This window comes from Sus scrofa, unplaced genomic scaffold (genome assembly GCF_000003025.6).
Source record: "Sus scrofa isolate TJ Tabasco breed Duroc unplaced genomic scaffold, Sscrofa11.1 Contig690, whole genome shotgun sequence".
In the NCBI taxonomy this organism is placed as follows: domain Eukaryota; kingdom Metazoa; phylum Chordata; class Mammalia; order Artiodactyla; family Suidae; genus Sus; species Sus scrofa.
Window position 1 is genome coordinate 27754 of NW_018085287.1, and position 23142 is coordinate 50895.

The 23142-nt window shown below is 40.0% G+C and overlaps 1 protein-coding gene and 1 pseudogene across 1 annotated transcript; one reads left to right on the forward strand and one right to left on the reverse strand.

Moving 5' to 3' along the window:
- The first annotated feature begins 604 nt into the window (after positions 1 to 604).
- LOC110259041 (probable E3 ubiquitin-protein ligase MID2) lies at positions 605 to 20504 on the forward strand. The gene is made up of 3 exons (XM_021082333.1): positions 605 to 820; positions 19568 to 19750; positions 20116 to 20504. The coding sequence occupies exons 2-3, from the start codon at positions 19569 to 19571 to the stop codon at positions 20195 to 20197; spliced, it is 264 nt and encodes an 87-aa protein (XP_020937992.1). The 5' UTR covers positions 605 to 820; position 19568; the 3' UTR covers positions 20198 to 20504.
- LOC110259040 lies at positions 14249 to 15394 on the reverse strand (annotated as a pseudogene).
- Positions 20505 to 23142: the final 2638 nt, after the last annotated feature.

A 23142-nucleotide genomic window follows, 5' to 3' on the forward strand; every position in this document is an offset into this window, starting at 1 on the left:
AGAAGACTAAGGAAGGTTGAGGGACGGGGTGGGGGTGGCGGCAGCGGCTGGGGAGGGGGGTGGGCCTGAAGGGGCGAGTGCTGGGAGGGTGGAGGGGGGCGGGAACCCGGCTGAGAGTGTCGCGTGCGTGGTGGGGGTTTGTTGCGTGGGGCAGAGGGGAGAGCCGAAGGGTATGTATGCTGAGGGACACTGCGAGCCTGAGGGAGTGCAGTAAGGCTGTCAGGGGAGCTGCAGCTGACAGGTAAGGGCGTGATTATTTTTTCGTTTTTTGTTGTTTGTTATTTTCTTGGAGAAGGGGAAGAGGGTGGTGTGGGTCTTTTTAAAAAGCTAAGGGGAGATGGGCGGGCTGGGTGTGTGTGGGGAGGGGCGTGTGGGGGGGTGCAGGTGTGTGTGAAGGGGCGACTGCTGGGATGGTCTCTGGGGGCGGGGAGCCGCTTGCGTGTGGCGGCTGCGTGGTGTGCGTTGCGTGCGTTGCGTGCGTGGGTGTTGCGTGCGTGGGGCAGAGGTGAGAGCCGAAGGGTATGCTGAGGGACCCCAGGCGCCCGCCGGCGGGAGTGCAGTAAGGCTGTCAGCGGACCTCAGCTGCCAGGTAAGCCAGCTGGTTTGGAGTTTTTGGCGAAGGGTCGGAGTGTGGAGCGGGTCCTTTGAGCAACCAGAGGAAAGAGGTCCGGAAGGGGGGGGGTGAAGGGGTGAGCGCTGGGAGGGTGGAGGGGGGCGGGGCCCGGCGGGCCTGCGTGGTGGGGGTTGGCGTGCGTGCGTGGGGCAGAGAGGAGAGCGGAAGGGATTGCGGAGAGACGCTGGCAGGCGCGGTGGGAGAGAGGTCAGGCTGCCAGTGGAGGTGCAGCTGACAGCTTCCAGGGAGGAGAGTTTTTGAGAAGGGGCAGAGGGTGGAGAGGGTCCCTTGAAAAAGCTGAGGAAAGATGGCAGGAAGGGGGGGTGAAGGGGTGAGGGCTGGGAGGGTGGAGGGGGGCGGGGCCCCGCTTGCCTGGTGGGGCAGAGGGGAGAGCAGAAGGGAATGCTGAGGGACCCCGCGAGCCTGAGGGAGTTCAGTAAGGGTGTCAGGGGAGCTCCAGCTGACAGGTAACAGTGAGGTGTTTTTTTGTCTTTCTGTTGGTTTTTTTTTTTTTTGTCTGTTTTGCTTTGTTTTTTTGTGTGTGTGGTTGTGCGCGAAGGGGGAGAGGGTGGTGTTGGTCCCTTTAAAATTCCGAGGAAACACCTCAGGAAGGAGGGCGACTGGGTGAGTGGTGGGAGGGTGGATGTGGGCGGGAATCCACTGGCTTGTGGTGTGTGCTTGGTGGGGATCGCTGGCGCGCATGCCTTAGAGGGGAGAGCCTACAGGAATGCTGAGGGACACCTGGAGCCTAGGGGACTGCAGCAAGGATGTCAGCTGAGTTGTAGCTGAGAGTTCATAGTGCGTTGTTTTAGTTTGTTTGATTTTTTTGAGAAGGTTAGAATGGTGGAGAGGGTTCCTTTAAGAACTAAGGAAAGGAGTTCTGGTGGAGGCGCAGTGGTTAAAGAATCAGACTAGGAACCATGAGGTTGCTGGTTTGGTCCCTGCCCTTGCTCAGTTGGTTAAGGATCCGGCGTTGGGGTGAGCTGTGGTGTAGGTTGCAGACGCGGCTGGGATCCCACGTTGCTGTGGCTCTGGCGTAGGCTGGTGGCTACAGCTCGGATTTGACCCCTAGCCTGGGAACCTCCATATGCCATGGGAGTGGCCCAAGAAATAGCTAAAAAGACAAAATAAAATAAAGTAAAATAAAATAAAATAGAACTGGGAGTTCCCTTTGTGACTAAGCAGGTTAAGAAACCATCATAGTGTCCATGAGGATGCAGGTTTGATTCCTAATCTCCTTTAGCAAGTTAGGAATCTGGCATCACCACAAGCTGTGCTACAGTTTGCAGATGTAGCTCAGATCCATTGTTGCCTCGGCTGTGTTGTAGACCCTGGCTGCATCTCTGATTCAACCTGTAGCCCAGGAACTTCCATATGCTGCAGGTCCAGCCAGAAAAAGAAAAAAGAATAAAAGTAGAATTTGTTTCTCACAGTATTGAACATTTTAAACTGCTACTAATTTACCTATTTATGGTGAATTTGTAAGCCATTGTACATGATGGCTTCGGAGTAACTTCGCTACAAAAGCATTCTGTGTTTTATAAAGTCATGTTGAGCACCCAGATGGCGTCCACATCTGCCCATACTGGTTGAAAGTGTACTGCAGGGTTTATATCCCCACAGGGTATAAGTTAACTCCTCAACACCTTATAAAACAGTTTCTGGAGAACACTATATTTTACATGCTCTTTCTCTCTGTATAAAACTTCAATACTGTACAAAAGATGAAATTGTTGAATTTTTCTCCCATTCATTAATGCAATGAATAGGATTTTAGTGCTGACAATCTATCCTAGAGCTATTTTCTGTATTAATTGAATTTTATTGCCTAGCTTGTGTATAAGTCACATCAAATTCTCAGAGAAGTTATAGAGTATGAATGATTCAAATATGATTTTGAAATTTATACTTGTATTTTATCATTTTGATTGGTCCTACATACAAGGTTATTCTGTAAATAGGAGAAATGAAAGAATTTAGTGATTATTTTTCACAAATTCACTCAGTTGAAGTTTATGTTTTGCTGCATAGTTTCAACCTACTTTGCTTTTTAATGTTCCTGAAACAATTAGTTTTATATGTCCAGTTTATATTGTTTGTTCACATGACATGGGTGACTAATCAAATTAAGTAATTCAAGGTGATATAATTTCAATAAATTTGCACCTTTGAGGATAAAGTTGCAAACAAAACCGAAAATCCGTCTAGAGCACCCTGGAAAAAGTCCAGTTGACCGTAGGGAGGAGGCTTATACATTTAAAAATGTGTACATTAAAAAATTATGTAAATTAAAAATTGTTGTTATCTAATACACAATAAAATATTTTCTCTACCATTTAAATATCCTATAATTATTGATGGTAATGTTGAAAATTAATTCATTTTCCCATGATAAAGTTATTTCACAATACTTTTTACAAAATAAGAGAAAAAATTCAAGCTTAAATTCAAGAAATTACTAATATTACTACTAATGGATATTGTTTTTGGTAAATTTGAAATTTTTATTATGATGCTTTTTCAAAATTTTTTTCCTGCTGTACAGCATGGGGATCAAGTTACTCTTACATGTATACATTTTTTCCCACCCTTTGTTCTGTTGCAATATGAGTATCTAGACATAGTTCTCTTGCTATTTTTAAGTGAAAATTCATGATTTTTCTTTTCAGATATTTAAATCATCTGTTTATAACAGATGGCAAAATGAATTATATAGAAAGTCAGAGCAGTATCTCACTATTCATTTTTGGGGACTTTCTTCTTACCAGAACATATAAATATTGTGCTTTATGTTTTTCTTATTCTGTTGCATTGCCCTGTTGATAGAAAACTTTCTGATTCTTATTACTATTAGATGCAGTCCTCTTTTTCACCAACCCACATACTATTTCCTCTGCCACAGTCCTCAGTCCTCTTCCTTGGACATCTGCTATACCTCTAGCATTACTCCCAAATTCATTGGTGACCTGCTAGTGGAAAGAAAACCATTTCCTATGGTAATTGGATGTTGTAGGTCTTTTCCAAGCATTTCTTTGGAATGATTGAAGTCTTAATTATTACAGTCATGGCCTTTGATAACCATGTTGCCATCTACAGACCTCTCCATTACATGATTATCATGAGCAGGACAAGATGCAATTTCCTAGTCTTAGCTGCTTGGGCTGGTGGAGCTGTTCACTCCTTTTCTCAATTGTCTATGATAATCCAGTTGCCTTTCTGTGGTCCTAATGAGATCAATCACTATTTTTATGACATCTCTCCTTTGCTAAAAGTTGCCTGTCATTATGCTTATCAATTCAGGAATGGTGGCCTCAATGACATGTGTGGTTTTATTTTCTCTTATGTCATTATATTATTCACTTTAAGGAATCACTCAGCTGAAGGAAGATGAAAAGCCCTCTCCATCTGTGGCTCTCATATCACTGTAGTAATTTTATTTTTTGCTGCTTCACTCTTTACCTATCTTAGACCTTGCTCCAGTTTTCCTGAAGATAAAGTATTTGTCCTGTTTTACTCCATCATTGCTCCTATGTTTAACCTCTTAATCTATACACTAGGAAAACTCTGTGAGATAAGTTTGGTGTCAAACATCATAGCTAAACATTTTCATTAAAAGAAGTTTGGAGTCACCTAAATGTGGAGGTAAGGAGCTAACATCTGTCTAACAGATTAATTGGCCATTGTTGTCATTTTATGAATCACATAAAAAAGGCTTTAGTAAATGACACTTGTTCAACCATACAGGAAGTAAATTTGGCATTTAGTTAATTCTCTCAGATTTTAAGATGATGTGAGCAGATTTACATGCATAAAAAACATCTGGCTTACAACAATTAAAGCAATGTTAAATAAGCAAAAAAAGGATGCAGAAGTGAAAATATGAATAATAATTTTTTAAGAATCAGTTACAGGAGTTCCTGTCATGGTGCAGTGGAAACGAATCCCACTAGGAACCACGAGGTTGTGGGTTTGATCCCTGACCTTGCTCAGCGGGTTAAAGATCCAGCATTGCTGTGAGCTGTGGTGTAGGTCACAGACACAGCTTGGATCTGGCATTGCTGTGGCTCTGGCATAGGCCGGCAGCTGTAGCTCCAATTAGACACGTAGCCTGGGAACCTCCATATGCTGTAGGTGTGGCCCCAAAAAGACAAAAAAAAATTAGCTATAGGAGTTCCCTTTGTGCCTCAGCAGAAAGGAGACTGACTAGTATCCATGAGGACATGGGTTCAATCCCTGGCCTCACTCAGTGGGTTAAGGATCCAGTGTTGTGAACTGTGGTATAATGATGCCAAGTGTTAGGGCGAAAAGACTGCTTCTTTTTGATATTTTCTTTTCCTTTTCTTCTAATACCCAACCAACTATTCCAGCAATGCTTGTCCCAAAAAACAGGTAACTTCATACCAATTATGATATTGTAGGTCATCACTTTACTGACGTATCTTCTGAACATTTTGGATCCTGATAATGATCCATACTTGGAATATAAATGACTATGATTGGTTCTCTCTCCTACCTCATCCCTTGTTTTCCTAGAAGCTAATCTAATACTATGAGAGGCTACATTAGTTTTTTTCCTGTTCTTCAGAATTCTGGAAGAGCACAAAGCAGTCAATAGGTGGACTGGAGCTGCAGGTGGAGCCTGAGCCAGAGGCGGCCAGCCCTCCAAGAGCCTGCATGTGTGCAGAGATGAGTCCTATGGCAGTCCACTTCTCCTCCTCTTGCCCTCCCCCAACAGTGGCACTTTGCTTTCCTGTGGGCCCAGACCTCCTCCTGGATTCCCTCAGCTCTGGTGTTCTGCTCCCTAGATCATGACACATTGCTCCCCAGCCCCTCAGGCTGTCTCCACACAGCCATCCATAGTCCTTTCACCAGAAGTGACCTCTGGAGCCTGAGTCTCAGCACACAGTCCCCACCAGAGTTTCTCAGGCTGTGGTTTCTGGGGTGGTATGCAGATGATCTTTGAGGTTCTCACTCTGCTTTTCCCTCCTCAGTCCAGCTGCTGCACTTTTCTCTGTGACTTTGAGGTCCCTCATTCTCAGTTCATCTCCCTGTTGGTTAGGTGGCTTCCCAAGATGTGGGTTCCTTTTCTCTTTCACAGCTCCCTCTCAGAGTTCTAGTCCCATCTTGCTTCCTTCTCTCTCTCTCTCTTATTTGCTTTTGTTGTACTGTTATGTGGAGGGTTTATTACCCTTTGAGGAGGTTTAATTTCTTCTGCCAGTGTTCAGTAGGTGTTCTGTGTGAATCATTCTACATGTAGATGTGTTTTTTTGATGTGTTTGTGGGACAAGTTGAGTGAGATGTCTTACTCCTCCACCACCTTCATCATTCTCAATTCATTATATTTCTTGATTGTTTTGATTTAGGATACCCGTTGACTTATCTGTCAACACAACCATATTAGAAACTTCTTGTCAGTTGGGAATATGATCCTTGATTGAGTTTTTCCAACCTCTATGTAGCACTGGTATTTAGCACATCCTCATTATGTATGTGTGTAATTGATAAAATTATTATATGCATTGATGGATGGATGGAATAGATGGATGGATGGATGAGTAAATCCAGCTTTCTGTATTTGGGAAAATAAGTGTAGATTCTACACTTACAGAGCATATGCCACCAGGGAAGTTTGACACTACCCCTAATGGATGGTGACAGTTTCACCAGCTCTCAGAAAATCAGCTAGAAGACACATAAATAAATAAACTGTTTAATATTAGAGTGCTTCATCCTGCGCTGCAGGTCAATGGGAGATCCTGAAAGAGGCGTGCAAAGCACGCGAGACTCTTACATTTTAAAAGTGGGGAACCAGGAGGCACTCTGTTCTGCTGAATAAAAGCCCCTAGGCTTTAGCCCAAAAGACTTATTAGGGAAAGTGATGTGTTTAGATTAGTGAGCAAGAGTAGGCACAGGGAGTATCAAAGCTATCTCTTAGTGAGATTTAGGGAGGCTAATAGCAATAAAAGTCACAGGTGTATACATCTAGGATATAGTACAGCTGCCTAAAGAACAATATAGTTAACATATAAGCCCCTCATTTTATTTTGACAGGAGACCCTGCATTTTAGAACACTGTGTCAGCAGACATGCTTATCTGCCTTTTGCCATCACAAGCATTCCTTGATTTATCATGCTTTTGCATGTACCAAGTTTGCTTTCTGAGAGTTCTGCAGTTCAGTGGTCTCCAACATTAGAGCAGAGTGAAGTTGCAACACATTGCTTCTCTTTGGTCTAGATTGAGTACCATAATAGATCCTCTACTTTTGCACTCGCAGTGGATATATGTGAAAACCAAACAAGTTTAGGAGAGTACAAATTAGGAATTATTTACACAAATGTTATTGACATAATCTTTGAGGCTTTATCTTCAGGAAGCAGTGAACAATTGAACTTTGTATTCTGTAAATTAGCAATGCAAAATAATTGAAGTATAAACTCTTCTTTCTCTGGGATAAAGTTTGATGCTTCAATCATGAGGCATTTTCTGTGGTTGCTTTTATTCATTTATTGAATTTGACCACTCCCAGGGCATGCAAAATTCTGGGGTTAGTAATCAAACCTGTTTCACAGCAGTGACCTGAGCCATAGAAGTGGCAACACTGGATCCTTAACCTACTGAGCCACTAGGGAACTCTTCTGTGGTTAATCCTTGAGACTTCATTCTTTTTCATTTCATCTTGAGAAGCTTGAAGGAATAGATCATATACATATGAATAGATAATATTGTGCATGTTGTAGTAATTCTGAAAGTATAAAAAACTGGATTTGTTACAGAATTATAATTCTGTAATTGAAGACCATAAAATATTGCACATTGAAAGGATTATTTTGAAGTGTAAATAAACAAGTATATGTAAAGCTACTAGTATATGCATAATTTGAGAATTACTTGATCTAAAATGTATACATATATATAAATGTGTAATTGTCCTAGGCGAGATATAAAGCTTTTTCCTGTCACATTGCAATTACATATAATTGATTGCTATTTTACCATTATTGTATTACTATTTGATTTTAAGATAATAGTGTTTGATTTCCTGGAAGAAATTAGAAACTTTAAAAATATCAGGGAAGCATTCCAGATGTTCTTAGATGTTGTCAGAGAGCAAAAATCTCTGGAACAGGAGTTCCCGTTGTGGTGCAGTGGTTAACAAATCCGACTTGGGAACCATGAGGTTGCAGGTTTGATCCCTGGCCTTGCTAAGTGGGTTGAGGATCTGGCATTCTTGCCATGAGCTGTGGTGTAGGTTGCACACACGGCTCGGATCCCACGTTGCAGTGGCTCTGGTTTGGGCCGGTGGCTGCAGCTCCGATTGGACCACTAGCCTTGGAATTTCCATATGCCGTGGGAGTGGCCCTAGAAAAGACAAAAAATTAAAAAATAATAATAATAGATAAAATCTCTGGAACATAATACGCATCCAATGCCCTTCATCATGTGAAAACATTTGCCCTCTATGAAAACATTGTCAGAGTACAGAGTACAATGCCACTCACTTATTATTTTTGAGTGTTTTCTGAAATGGATGGGTTATTATGCATAGTTCTTTTACTTTCAGTGTACTCTTCTGTTGAAAAACATTGACAGTTATCATAGGATGAGCAGATTTTTTTCTAATCATCCATCGTGTTAATGGGACATAAGGTTGTATAACAAAACATACCGATTTCCTTATAGGAACCTATCAAATTTAAGTCTTAAATAAATCTAATTAAATGTGATCATTACAAATATTCTACTTTATTCTAAGTTATTTTTAATTGTGTCCTACTTTATAAAATATATGTATATATATTTACATATATATACACAAATTTTATGTGTCAAAATTACATTAACTCTGTGTTTACATTATCAAAGTGAATTTTAGAAATTGGGTAAATAATGCTGAACGAAATAAATAAAATCATATCTGAGTTGTTCTTACCAAATTATTATTCTGATGTATGTTCAGGCAGTGACCCCATTCTTATGGGTTTCATTTGCATTATGGAAAATTTGCTTCCAAGGGGACCTCTGGCAATACTTTTATTTTCTCTTTAGGACCACACCTGCAGTATGTGGAATTTCCCATGCTATTGGTGTTGAATCAGAGCTGTGGTTTCTGGTCTACACCACAGCCACAGCAACTCAGGATCTAAGCCATGTCTGTGACCTACAACACAGCTCATGGCAACACCAGATCCTTAAGCCACTAAGTAAGGCCAGGGATTGAACCCATTACCTCCTGGATCCCAGTTGGTTTCATTTCAGCTAAGCCACAATGAGAACTCCTGAATACATTTTGATTAGCATAAATAGGATGGTACTACTAGCATCCAGTGAGTAGAGACCAGGGAGGCAGCCAACCACTCTAAAATGTAAGGAATATGAGTTCCCTAGTGGCTCAACAGGTTAGAGATCTGGCATTTCACTGTGGTGAGGATTTGATCTCCCGCCCAGGAATTTTGCATACCAAGATGTGGCAAATTGAAACGAAATGTTTTTCTAATTTACAGGGTGGAGCTTTTCTCTTCATCTTCTCCCAACAAGAGTACTGGCAAAAAAATCAGTAGTGCTGCTTTTAGAAATTCTGAGCTAGATAAAGTCGTAACAGTTTTATAGTTTGCAAATACATTGTAGTTTACTTATTTTATAGGCTTCTTTTTAGAAGTTTAATATCTTTCAATACTTTTTTTTCTTTTACAGCCACCACATGGCATATGGAATTCCTGGGTCAGGGATCAGATCCAAGCCACCGTTATTAGGACCTACACCACAACTGTCATAACACTGGATCCTTTCACCCACTGTGTCATACTTGAGACCTGGCTCTGCAGAGATGCCTCTGATCCCTTTGCACCACAGCAGGAACTCCAAATCCTAGAGCATTTTTATACATTGGGGAATAAATTTGTAAAACCATGTAATAGAACACATGCATATTTAATTAGAACAAATAGCAATGTATCAGTTATAAATTATAGCATGTCCTGTATACCATACTTAAAAAAGAGTTTGCAGCCAAATAAAAGAAAGTATGGATTCTCAAACAATATTCTCTCTGACTCTCTTGCCTTATGCTATTAAAGTGGAAAACATTATTTTGTGTGTTTCAAGAAAATATTTTTGTTTACTTCTGAGAAAACAAAATTTACTCATTGACATACTCCTTGGGAATTAAATATTTACTTAATCCTTTAAATATGAAAAAAAAATTTGTCTGATGTTACTAGAAAATTTGGTATTTTTTTAAACTCGTGCCATCAAACTCCTTTGCCCCTGACCTCCAGAGCTCAGTGTAAGGACAAGCAAGATGTAGAATCAGCACATTATTGCTGACCTGAATTAGACATGTTTGTTAATACGTAGGTATTTTTACAGAGGGAATGTAGGTTTTACTTTTTTAGTTTGTATGTTGTATTACTTCCTTATGACTGAAATGTAATAAGGTTTTTTGACATTCTCTCACACCATAGATAAGATAAAAATAAAGCTAATTGGAATTCCCATTGTGGTTCAGTGAGTTAACAACACAACATAGTGTCCTTGAGGTTGCAGGTTTGATCCCTGGCCTCACTCAGTGGATTACGGATCTGACTAGCCAGGGAACTTCCAAATGCTGCAGCCGAGAAAGAAAAACAACAACAAAACCCTAGGATTTTGCCACAGTACATACTTTTTCCTACTGAGATAAAATATTTTATGCACTACAGAAATCGTTTTTGTTTCTTGTGTTCTTGAGCAAACTGAAGGAAAATGACCTGACACCAACTTCAAGCACCTTCCCACCTCAGAGAGACAGAAGAGGTATCAGGTGTACTGTTCTTATCACTCATCCCATTCTGAAGTGAATCTTGCTGCGTCAGCCTTGTTATTGAGAAGTAAGATATATCGCTTTTTTAATAGTATTAGAGAAGCAATGATCCTTCCTCCTTTAGCAGATTGGAAAATGGGTTCCAATAGCCATATGCCCTGGCTAAACCCTGGGTTCTAACTTTTTTTCTGCAAACTCATAATTCTTTAGTTGGGAGGACACCAGCTCCTCCTACAGCTTGACATTGAGAGTGAAAAATAAGACTTATCATTGAGACCATGCAAGAGGACAGAATACTGGCATTGACACAAAAGGACATCACCACATCTCTGGATGAGCAAAGGCTAAGGGCCTAGTCTTGGAGCTGTAAACAATGCCAGGACATGTGACCTAGCTGCCACTTCAGCATCTATTCTGATTGTTTGTCACTCTGTTACAAAACTTAGTAGGTAAAACTTAGTAGGTTAAAACAACAACCATTCATTTATCTAACTAACTTACAAAACTTAGTTTGTCACTTTGTTTGTCACTCTGTTACAAAACTTAGTAGGTAAAAACAACAACCATTCATTTATCTCAGGAATCTGCCATGTGGGTAGAACTGGATAGAGATGAAGTCTCTGCTCTCTAATGTCTAGTATGTCATTTAGGAGCACTTGAATAGCTCAGATTGGATGGAGCTTGGCTGAGCATCTCCTTTTCAGAGCATTTCCCTGTAAACTTTTAAGGTGTTTTCTTCAACAAGATGGCCTCAGAGTAGTTCATGAGCATATGACCCAAAAGACCAAGGTTGATGCTGCTAGCCTTGGAAATTCCATAGAATTATTCCTGTGGTCTCCTATGGAGAAGCAAATCACTAAAGCCACCAGGATTCAAGAAGAAGAGTGTCAATGATTTTATAGCCACATTTAATCCATGATAGCACTCTATTGTCATTTAATCTTTTTTTTTTCTTTTTATGGCTGCACTTGCAGCATAAGGAAATTCGCAGGCTAGGGGTCAAATCAGAGCTGCAGCTAGAGCCTACACCACAGCCATGGCAACAGTAGATCTGAGCCATATCTGCAACACACACCAAAGCTTGTGGCAATACTGGATCCTTAACACTGAGCAAGGCCAGGGGTAAAACCCACATCCTTACTGAGACTATGTTGGGTTCTTAATGTGCTGAGCCACAATGGGAACTCCATAATTTATCCTCTCAACCTCTCAACTCTATGTTTTTCATAGCAGTTTACAAAAAAGCAACCAGGAGGGATTTGTTTTGGATAAGTTAGCCCCTAATTCATATTCCTCCATTTTCATCCAGTGGTGTTTTCCATGGTTTATAGCTTACTATGTCAGTGATCCATACACTTACAATAAAAATGACTGTAAGCCTAAAATGAGACATTGCACAGGGACACAGGTATGTATATTTAGAACAGTACACATATATGTTTGTCTATGTATAGAAAAAGAATTTGTTGCAACACTTGAAGCCCTCCAGCAGCCAGGGGCCAATCCATCAGAAAATCCTCCAGGAAAAGATGTCAAAGGATGTGCAGTCAGGAACTTTCCCAGTGCAGGAGACTGTTGATCCTATATACATCATGATGTGTCAGCCAGAATGCATATACCTCCTTGGCTCCATAGCAGAATAGTTTTGAAGTATAAAAATGTCGAGGCCAAGCATTCTAGGCTAATTGACATGCCCCCAAGAACTGGATGGTCTTCCTGACAGACCCAATTTTTTTTCAGCTCAGGTACCTCCCTCCCAGTAAAATGACTCAACCATAGAAAAGAATGAAATAATGGCATTTGCAGCAATATGGATGGAACTAGAGATTATCATACTAGGTAAAATACATCAGGAAGAGAAAGAAAATACCATATATTATTTACAAGTGGCATCTAAAATATGACACAATTGTACTTATCTATGAAACAGAAACAGACGCACAGAGAACAAACTTGTGGTTGCCAAGGAGGTGGAGGGTAGAGAGGGATGGATTGAGAGTTGGGATTAGCAGGTGCAAACTATTATGTATAGGATGGATAATCAACAAAATCTTATTCTATAGTATAAAAACCTTATTCAGTATCCCCAGATAAACCATAATGGAAAAGAATATAAAAGTAACTTGTATGTATGTATAACTTACTATACTATACATCAGGAATTGACATGACATTATAAATCAACTATACTTCCATTGAAAAATAAAATCAGTTTGAGTTATAGGTAGATAATTTGTATGTCATAGTACTTACAAAATTCTGCCCATTAGTGTTGAAGCCAAAGTATGACTATGATGTTGGAAAGACCTGGAAAAATGAGCATGGTTGAATCACCAACTCCAGAGTACCAGCTATGTCCACATGTGGCTAATAAGGATAGACATTTGCTCACATGTGGAGACTAGCCTTATAGGAATATGTCCACCACTGAAGGCATCACATGAGTCAACCAGGCCCGGGCTGTTACTTCCATCATGGATGTAAATATTGCAGGATAGGACTGAAAACTGGCTACAGTGTCAGGACCTGCATCATTGCTCAGAAGCCCCTACCAGTGACCAGGTTCTCTATTTTAACTTAGATGGCTGTGGTAGGCAGAATGGTGCCCAAAGTTCCCACCTCAACATTTATAAATGAGGAAACATCAGCCTTTCCCCAGACCTAACCAAGATCGAGGATCTATGGTCCAAACCTTTTTCTTGCAAATACATGAGTTTGGTCAACATTAGTCTTCATGGTTAAGGCATGGATCAGTTGGGAATGGAGTCCAACTGATGAGGCTGAAGCTTTATGACATGTCAGACCCTGTGGCCTGACCACTGCTTCAAAACCTCAGTGTTTTCCTTCCATTTAGTGTTTTTTGGGGAGTTTATATTTCAATAAAGTTAATTATATGCTATACAGTCCTGTCTGAAATGAACCATTCAGGGTTAAAAATAAATGGATTTTACTACTGAATTTATAAAAATTTAGCTTTGTAAGAAAATTTTTTATCATTTTCATTAGTTATTACGTAGCTTTCAAGGATAATAAAGCTGTTTTGAGATTTCAAATGTGAGAAATGTATGGCAAGGGTATAAAAAGTACATCAGTCAAGGTGCAACTTAAATGTTAATATAAACATACTCTATAATCCAGATCTATTTAACATGAACATTAGTGCCCTTTTTGTTGTTAATTTCACCTGTACAGTACAGCCTGAATGTTGGACAGTGGTTCTCAACTGTGGGTGATACTGTTCTCCAGGTCACACTTGGCATCCATTGTCACTGCCATGTAGGGAGGGGTGCCAGTGGTATTTGGGGATAGAATGCAGTGATGCTGCAGTCCTACAGTGCAATAGATGGCCCCCAACAAAGATTTCTCCAGCCAAAACATGGGCACTTCCAGTTTTTCTCCAGCCCAAGCATAGCATCTATCACAGAGTATGACCTATATGAGCCAAGCTGTGTTTTACAGATTTCTGGTCTGTCCTCAGGAATTCTGAATACAGATTTGCTAATCTACAAAGGCTGTTTCAATGACAACGTAATGAATGTGTACCAAAAGCAATGTTTCTAGAATGATTAAACCACAGAATTAACTTACAATGACAGAAATCAGGATATATACAATTTAATGCCTTTGAATATGTTCAACTATATTATCTTCTAATATAGAAAGTTAATTTGACCTGTGTTGACGTGGAAAAGAAAATATATTCCATTGTTCATTTTTCTGGATTATGAAAAAATTTAAAGATATGCCAAGTACCAGGAAAATAGTAAAAGGCACTACAAGTCTTCTAAAAATGTTTATAATATATCAAAAATGAAGAGTCTCACTTATCCAAATTTGTCATGACCATTTGTTTATTTAGATAGGTTAAATTAAGTTTATTTATTCTTTTTTAATAATCATTTCTCAGATTTTTTTTTTTCAAATAGCAGTGCACATATATGGGGAGTAGAATAAAAAATGAAGAATTCTCTTCCATACCAATTCTGGTTGTAAAATGTCAGTATTTCCAATGAGAGTACAATGGGGAAACACATTTTAAAAATTCATTTTAAGCTTACCAAGTAGAGGAATTCTTCAGTACTTTACAGTCATTCATCTCCACGTTTACATTCTTTGTATTTTCTTGTGGTCAATAAACTGATTCAAATGACTTAACTTATCCCACCATTGAAAGAGAAAAGTCTCTGCAATTATTTGAAGCCAAAATGACTTAACTTATCCCACCACTGAAAGAGAAAAGTCTCTGCAATTATTTGAAGCCACAGGGTTATCTTAATTTCACCAGTGGCTGCCTTTTTCAGAAGTTCCTTTAGTTCTTCCTTTGATACATAATGATAGCTTTAGTCTCAATGGGCTCTGGATTCAAGGTTACATTCTTCCTCACCAATTTCATGTTCTCCCCAGATATCATCAGATTGATCCTTAAAGTGCATTTGTGTCAGATAATTACTTTCTTCTGGAAGAACTTCCACAGGAATCCCCAGTTCAGGCCTCTGTGCTGCTCTTCTAACTTCAGTTGTGTCATTTTTTTCATGCTCTTTTGGGATACTTAATGGATGACTAAAACAAGTATCAGTGAAACAGTATGGAAAAATAATTTTAGAATCTGATCGCTATTGTAGCACAAGTTCATTTTCAATGTTGAGTAATAGGAAGACACTAAAACCCTGATGCAGTTATCCTTTCTCAATGTTCTCCTTCAGGTGACAGTTCTTGATCTCCACCCTGATCCTGCAATCTTTCTTGTCCATGAGGATGCACATCTCCATCAGCAGCTGCACCTGCTTTGCATCCAGGTGGTCTGTGTTTATCTCAGGCATTGTGGGCAAACTTGCACATGGTCCTGGAGACCTGGATCCAGAAACTGCAGGAGAAGGCTGCTGCCATGTTTCCCCCATGGTCAGAGCGCCCTGCCCCTTCTGGCCCACAGGACAGCCTCCTCAATGCAAAGCTCAGGCCCTAGGGTTTCTTCCTCAAACAGGTAAGATGAAGAACTCCCTGACCAACAGGCAGTGGGCCCGCCCCCTCAGCGTGCCAAATGCCCAATGCTAAGCCCAGGACACACATCTGCCCCCAGACCTTGGCCTCTGAACCTCAGCCACCGGCTGTCCCATAATTGTCACGACTACTATCTCTTTCTACCTAAAACTGTAAAGATATAAAAAATAAAGAATACAAATATAAAAAAATAAAATAATGTATTGTGTAAAATATAAAGAATAATATGAAATATCATGTTAAGTTTTTTAACTAATAGTTAACACGTTTTTTTAAGTGCTGCACCAGCAGCATATAGAAGTTCCCAGGTTAGGGGTCCAATTGGTGTGGCAGCTGCCACCCTACACCGCAGCCACAGCAAAATGATCCAAGCTATGTCAGTAACCAACACCACAGCTCTGGCAATGCTGGATTCTTACTTAACCTGAGCAAGGCCAGGGTTCAAACCTGCATCTTTGTGTATACCAGTAAGATTCATAACCTGCTAAGACACAAGGGGAAGCCCTGGTAACTAACTGTTTTTTTTTTTTTTTAAGTGCAGCCTATAAGACATTCTATTAGTCACTGCTAAACATAGAAAGATCTTCACCTATGGGAATTTGATAAAAGACTTGTACAATGAGGTAGAATGTGGGGACCTGTATCTAGAAAATTGTGTTAAAGAATATCTTTTTCTAGATGGTAGAGTTTACTAAGCATAGGTCTAGAGGGTAAAAAAAGGCAAGGTGTATTCTAAGAATGACATACTAGTAATTCCTCTTAAAGTTTTCAATTTCCAATCAGGCTTGAGTAGTAAATCATTCTTTCCATAATTAAACTTGGCACTGATGAAAATTACAAAAGTTTTGTTCTCTATTAAAACATTTTTAGCATTTAATATCCATTATTTTTAGTATAATTGCTATATATAAAATGAAATCAAAGAGAACATAATGGTGGGCTTGTCTGAAACAATATCACATTGCTCTATTTTTCAGAGAGACACATACTCAAATTATAGAGTGTCTATCTTCTATTTTATAGATTAATTTTCCTGGTTCTTTTTCCTGATCAAGTTTAAAGCTCATAAGACAGTCTGTTCTTCAAGTGCGGATGGGGAAACAGGTTTCCTGAGGCCTAACAGATGTGTAGGTTTTCTTTCCTCTGTGATGTAGTGACTCAGAGTGTAGATGCTGGAGTCAGATAACCCAACCGAGTAGCAGTTCTGCTACTGACTAGATAATCTCTTAAGTGTACCTATGAAATGGGAACCAATGATACTATTATTTATTTCATACAATATCTGTGAACATTAAATGAAATATTAGTCATAAAAGGTAACCTACTATATAATTTCATTTATATGAAATATCCAGAATGGAGAAATCCATGGAAATAGATGGGGGATTGGTGATTACCAGGGAACAGGGAGAGAAAGGGATGGAGAAAACGTGTTTAATGGGTATGAAGTTTTATTTTTGGGTGATGAGAGTGTTTTGCAACCAGAGAGAGGTAGTGATTGAACAACATTGTGAATGAGTGGAATGTCACTGAATCATTCACTTTAAAATAATTTATTTTATGTAACATGAACTTCACCTCCATAAAAAACCTAGTTCTAAGTAGAAAATACATATATACATATACATATTTCATATCTATATATGAAGTTTGTAATGTCATTCCAGGTTGCTGTTGTCTTAAATACATGTGGAGACTCCTTTCTTCTTTCCTTCCTTCCTTCCTTCCTTCCCCCCTTTCTTCTTTTTGTTTCTTTCTGTCTCTCTGTTTCTTGTTCTTATTTAGTATTAGATTTCATGGGGGCACAACTATAAATTTTTAAATCCAGTATCACTAGAGTTTTGTGAATGATAGTTGGGAATCTGGATATAAATTTTATACTGATAAGCCAAAAGGAAGGCACACAAGTTAATTAATTCTCTCTCATCTCTCTCTCTCTGTGTTTGTGGGTCTGTATAATCACTCAAAAACTTTAAAGTGAATGATTACTAGAGTTTTGGTAGTATGATGTCATGCATTAATTTATATCAATTTCATAATAATGTGGTCAATAAAGCATGTATAAATGTTACCATTCTATCGGAATGGAAACATCAGCTGTTTTAGAACATTCAAACACTGTCTGAGTAGTGTCCATGTCATTGGAACACATTTCTTTAGTTCCTGACAACTGCATGTGTTCTCTGTGTTGTGCCTTCCTTCATCCCAAGATATTTTAGAGAACACATGTTTTCAAAATGTTATTCACAAAAGAAAGTATACTTTATCTATCGCAGTGAGAGCAGGTACAGCTGCTGAGAGGACCTGTAGTTCTGATTACTTTCAGTCTCAAGAGAACAGAAAAGATGTTCCTGATCCAACCTGTGGACATCTGTGATTCACATCTGTGTAAGAACTACTGCTTTATCCTCAAAAGAAAAAAATCAAAAATAATAAAATCTCTACTCTCAATAAGTCTTTAAGAATTGTGGAAAACCTTGTCTTCTCTGAATGTTCTGATTATTCTGTATTTTGCTTAATTGTGAGTGTTGAGGAAGTAGTGACAGAGGGTTCTTTAAAATTTTTGACATTTCCTGCTGTTTCCATACTAAGAGCATCTATTACTGTCTGTATGATTTGTCTTATTCCCAGACAGAAAACAATTTCCTAACCTGTGTTTATCTTTCAAATGCCTTTTTCTCCTTTTGTGGAAAGAAGACATTGTTAATAATACTATGTTCAGTACTTTCCTGTGTGTGTATGTTTGTGGCATTACATATTTGGTTTATATCGTCACTTAACACCCTGTGCATGTGTATGGAAAATTGGAGCTATTTTATGGAAAGTGGAATATCTCAGAATTGCAATCTATTTGTCTATAATACAAGGAAAATCATTTCTTCCTTAATTAGCCTATAAGTGCGGTTTCTTATATGTGGAATCTTTACAAAAGGATACAAATGAACCTATTTGCAAAACAGAAACAGACTCACAGACTTTGAAAAACTTCTGGTTATCAAAGGGAGCAGGTTGAGGGGGGGATGGACTGGGTGTGTTTGGATTGGCATATGCACACTTGTATATGGAATGATTGGCCAGTGGGGACCTGCTGTATGTCACAGAGAATTCAACTCAATATTCTGTGATAATGTGGGGAAAGAATCTAAAGAGAATGGACGTGGGTACCTGTATAATGAATCACTTTTTGCTACTGTTGCAGAAACCAGAGCAGCGGAAAGAGGCAAGCTGCACTTGGAGATGCAGAATAAATAGCCAGGCTTTTTCAGCACAGGATGCTGGCTGAGAAAAGTGGCCTCTAGAGTCTGAGCCCCAGGTCTTTGTTTTGGGTAGCTTTTATACCATACAGACTTTACAGACTTCCAGGTCTTGTTTTTCCTGCCCAAGCAGTCTGGCCCTCCCCCTTTCCTGAGCAGACAGTGTTCCTAAGAAGCTGAGTAAACAGGGTTACAAAAGTGAAACTGACAAGGAATGCTGGGTAAGCAGCTCTGCTATCAAGGACATAAGGTACATAGTTGCTACAAGATTACAAGAAGGGTGGTATGTGGACAGCAGAGGCAGCTGACAGGCACTTAGCTGCTGCTTCAGCCAGGAGGTTGTTTCTTTAGTTACAACTTCATTCCCACAGAAATTATCACACCATTGTAAATCAACTATACTTCAATAAAAGAATCTTTCTTTCTCTCTCTCTTTCTCTCTCTTTCTTTCTTTCTTTCTTTCTTTCTTTTTTTTTTTTTTTTTTTTTTTTTTTTTTTTTTTTTTTTTTTTTTTTTTTTTTTTTTTTTTTTTTTTTTTTTTTTTTTTTTTCCTTTTCTTTTTTTTTTTTTTTTTTTTTTTTTTTTTTTTTTTTTTTTTTTTTTTTGTCTTTTTAGGCCACACCTGCAGCATATGGAACTTCCCAGCCTAGGGCTCAAATCAGAACTGTAGCTGCCGGCCTACCCAATAGCCACAGCAATGCCAGATCTGAACTGCGTGTTTGACCTACACCACAGCTCACTGAAATGCTGCATCCTTAACCCACTGAGTGAAGCCAGGGATTGAACTCACATCCTCATGGATACTAGTCAGGTTTGTTACTGCTGAGCCACAACTGGAACTCCCTTCATGCATTTATCTTGTTTCTACTTTCTTCACGCCCATCCTTTAAACTGGATCCCAGAATGACTCACAAGAAGTTGAAGATCTCCAATGATGGATTGCAGATGGAGAAAGATGAAAGCTCTCTGAAGAACAGCCATACCTCAGAGAGGTTTAGTGGCACAGGGTGCTATGGGGCAGCAGGAAATATATTCATTGGCAGTGGCTGCCACTATTGGGAGGTGGTCATGGGTTCCTCCACATGGTAAGTATACCCCACTTCTTTTCTCGCCCCTGTTGTCAGTGTCTTGGTTGGGCAATTCAGTTCTATAGCACAAACATAATACCAGTAAGTCAGGGTTAAAAGGTATGTATGTGATGGAAACCACTTCTAGAAAAATTTGCCAGCTTTTAAAAGTAAAATCTTGGAAAATATACTGAGCTAGGACTTGAAAATTACAACACTCTAATTGCTAACTTTTTTAAAGCTCTAGTGTTGTCAGTATCATGGATCTAAATGTAAACTATTTAAGGAAGAAACATGTATTCTATTTCATATATATATGGTGTCTAGCACAACTCAGATCATTAATAAATGTTTATTCTTTTCTTTTGTTCACTGTCTCACAGGCATGCAGTTGGAATTGCCTACAAATCAGCTCCTAAGAATGAATGGATTGGCAAGAATGCCTCCTCATGGGTCTTTTCCTGATTCAATAATAACTTCATAGTGAACATAACAGTAAGCAAATGCTGGTGGATGTACACCCACAGTTGAAATGTCTGGGTATCCTTTGGATTATGATTCTTTCTATACTATTCTATGGTCAATATTTAAATAAAAGTAGTTTGGTTGCATTTAAATACAAATGATTATATGGTACTCACTGGCAATTATTCTGTTAAAATTGTAACTAATGTGATCACATTTCCAGGATTAAGCTATTCTATTTCTTTTTTTCCTCTAAATTGTTAACACAAATTATGTAAACTGGATTAAACACTTAGGAAAGTAAAAATATCCTTGCTGTTTCATTTGCTCAACTTATGCAACCAAGTAAGAATGATAATGGCAAACCTGATTCTGTGGGACTCCATGAGTAACTGCCAGAACTTTCTGATTGGCAACAGCAAGGGTCATCTACCAAAAACTGCAACTTACAAGTTGTGTCGTAGGCTGGCTGCTCTGATTGGACCCCCTAGCCTGGTAACTTCCATATGCCACAGGTGTGGCCATAAATAAATGAAAGCAAAACCAAAGCAGAAAACCTCATGAAAGGAGTTTCTGTAGGGTGCAGTGGGTTAAGAATCCTACTGCAGTGGCTTGGGGCATGTCACTGCAGAGGTGCAGGTTCTCCCTGCCTGGCACAGTGGGTTAAATGGTTCTGCATTTTGGCAGCTGTGGCTTGAATTCAATCTCTGTACAAGGAACTTTTATATACCCCTAAATAAATAAATATATTTTAAGATAAAATAAAACCACCTGAAAGACTGCATCTCTGCACACTCACGTATTGGGGAGAGCACTTGTCAGGTGAAGTAAGGGAAAAGATAAGCCCTGGCCAGTGGAAGTGCTGCTCAGGTGCCTGATTTCAGGAGAGCACAGGGGGGCACACTTCCCTGACTCTTGAGTACTCTTCACAGGTGTTTGGGCACTGAGAGCTATGCCAGCACCTCAGTCAGCCTTCTGGTGTGGTAGCCTTCCTGCCTGCCAGGTGGGCACTGCTCCAGCAAGGAGGGCCTTCCCCCTGCCCAAAGACCCTGAAGGACTTTAAGAGGAACAGGCTCTTTTAGAGTAAAATCTGTTTCCAAACCCACGTTTGGAAGGGCTGGTTCATTTAGAGAGTGTTAGGCACCCAGAATGGCACTGAGAACATAGTAGGTGCTTAATAAATGTAAAGGAGTGACACTTAGAGTGTCACAGTGTACTGGGTGCAGGGTGGCAGGAGCAACACACAGGCCTGATGTGGCTGAGTGTTCACGAGAGGCAGCGCGGGACCCACTGGGGACAGGGTGTGAGGATGGCCACCTGCACCACACGGGAGCTCTGGAAGTTGACCTGGAAGAAACTCTTTGCTAGCACTAGTGCACCCTTGAAAAAATGTACTTTTATCCCCAGGCACTGGTATTCCCCTGACAAGCCCTGGTATCTGCAGTTTCCCCATAGCCAAAGGCAGATTTGAATCCAGGTGGGGCTTTTCCATGAGGGCACATGCTGCAGGAGGCTGGCTGTGCTCCTGGGCCTTGGGATTGAGGGCATCCAGGAGGCAGCTCTTTTGCAGCCATGCAGGACCTCCAAGCTCTCAGTTTCCTAAAGGCCCACATTTGTAGATGCTGCTTTTGTCAAGGAGGCTCTAAATAGAAAACTCGTCTTGAGCTTACAGCTCAGCCTGGCCTACTTCTGCCTCAGAACTGCTGGCTTGGTTGCTGGGTCTCTGCTGTAGGGGCTGGTTTTATAAACACAAGTCTTGGGAATATGAGTCACTCCCATCTGTTCTGTTGTTTGAGGACATGGTCATGCAGTCAGCCCTGGAGCACCAGGAGTTTGTGTGCTCAGGACTGCCTCCATGATGGGACACTGGGGCAACTGTTTGCCTGAAGACTTGGTTGAAGGAGGTCTAAGAGTTCCTGTTGTGGCTCAGAGGTTTACAAACCTGACCAGTATCCATGAGGATATGGGATTGATCCCTGGACTCACTCAGTGGGTTAAGGATCTGGCACTGCTGTGAGCTCTGATGTAGGTTGCAGATATGGCTCAGAGCTGGCATTGCTGTGGCTGAGGTATAGGCCGGCAGCTTCAGCTCCCATTTGACCCCTAACCTGGGAACTTCCATATGCGGCAGATATGCTCTAAGAGCAAATAAAGTAAAATTAATTGAGGCAGTCTAGAATGCAGGCTTACAATCCAACCACCTCTTTTATTCCTCAGGTCATCATAATTCTGTGTCCACCAGTGGGAAGTTAAAAATCAATGAAGATAATCCATGCTCCTGGGATGGAAAAATAAATATTGTAAAAATGGCCATTCTACCCAAAGCAATCTACAGATTCAATGCAATCCCTATCAAATTACCCATAACATGTTTCATTTCACAGAACTAGAACAAACAATCCAAAAATTTATATGGAACCACAAAAGCCCCAGAATTGCCAAAGCAATCCTGAGGAACAGAAGCCAAGCAGGAGGCATAACTCTCCCAGACTTCAGGCAACATTACAAAGCCAAAGTCATCAAGACAGTGTGGTAGTGGTACCAAAACAGACAGACCAATGGAACAGAATAGAGAACCCAGAAATAAACCCAGACGCCTATGGTCAATTAATCTTTGACAAGGGAAGCAAGAACATAAAATGGGAAGAAGACCATCTTTTCAGCAAGCATTGCTGGGAAACCTGGGCAGCTACATGCAAATCAATGAAACTAGAACATACCCTCACACCATGCATGAAAATAAACTCAAAATGGATTAAAGACTTAAATATAAGAGGAGATACCATCAAACTCTGGGAAGAGAACATAGGCAAAACATTGTCTGATACCAAACTTACAAATGTTTTCTCAGGTCAGAGTCTCCCAAAGCAACAGAAATAAAAGCAAAAATAAACCAATGGGAACTAATCAAATGGGCAAGCTTTTATACAGCAAGGGAAACCAAA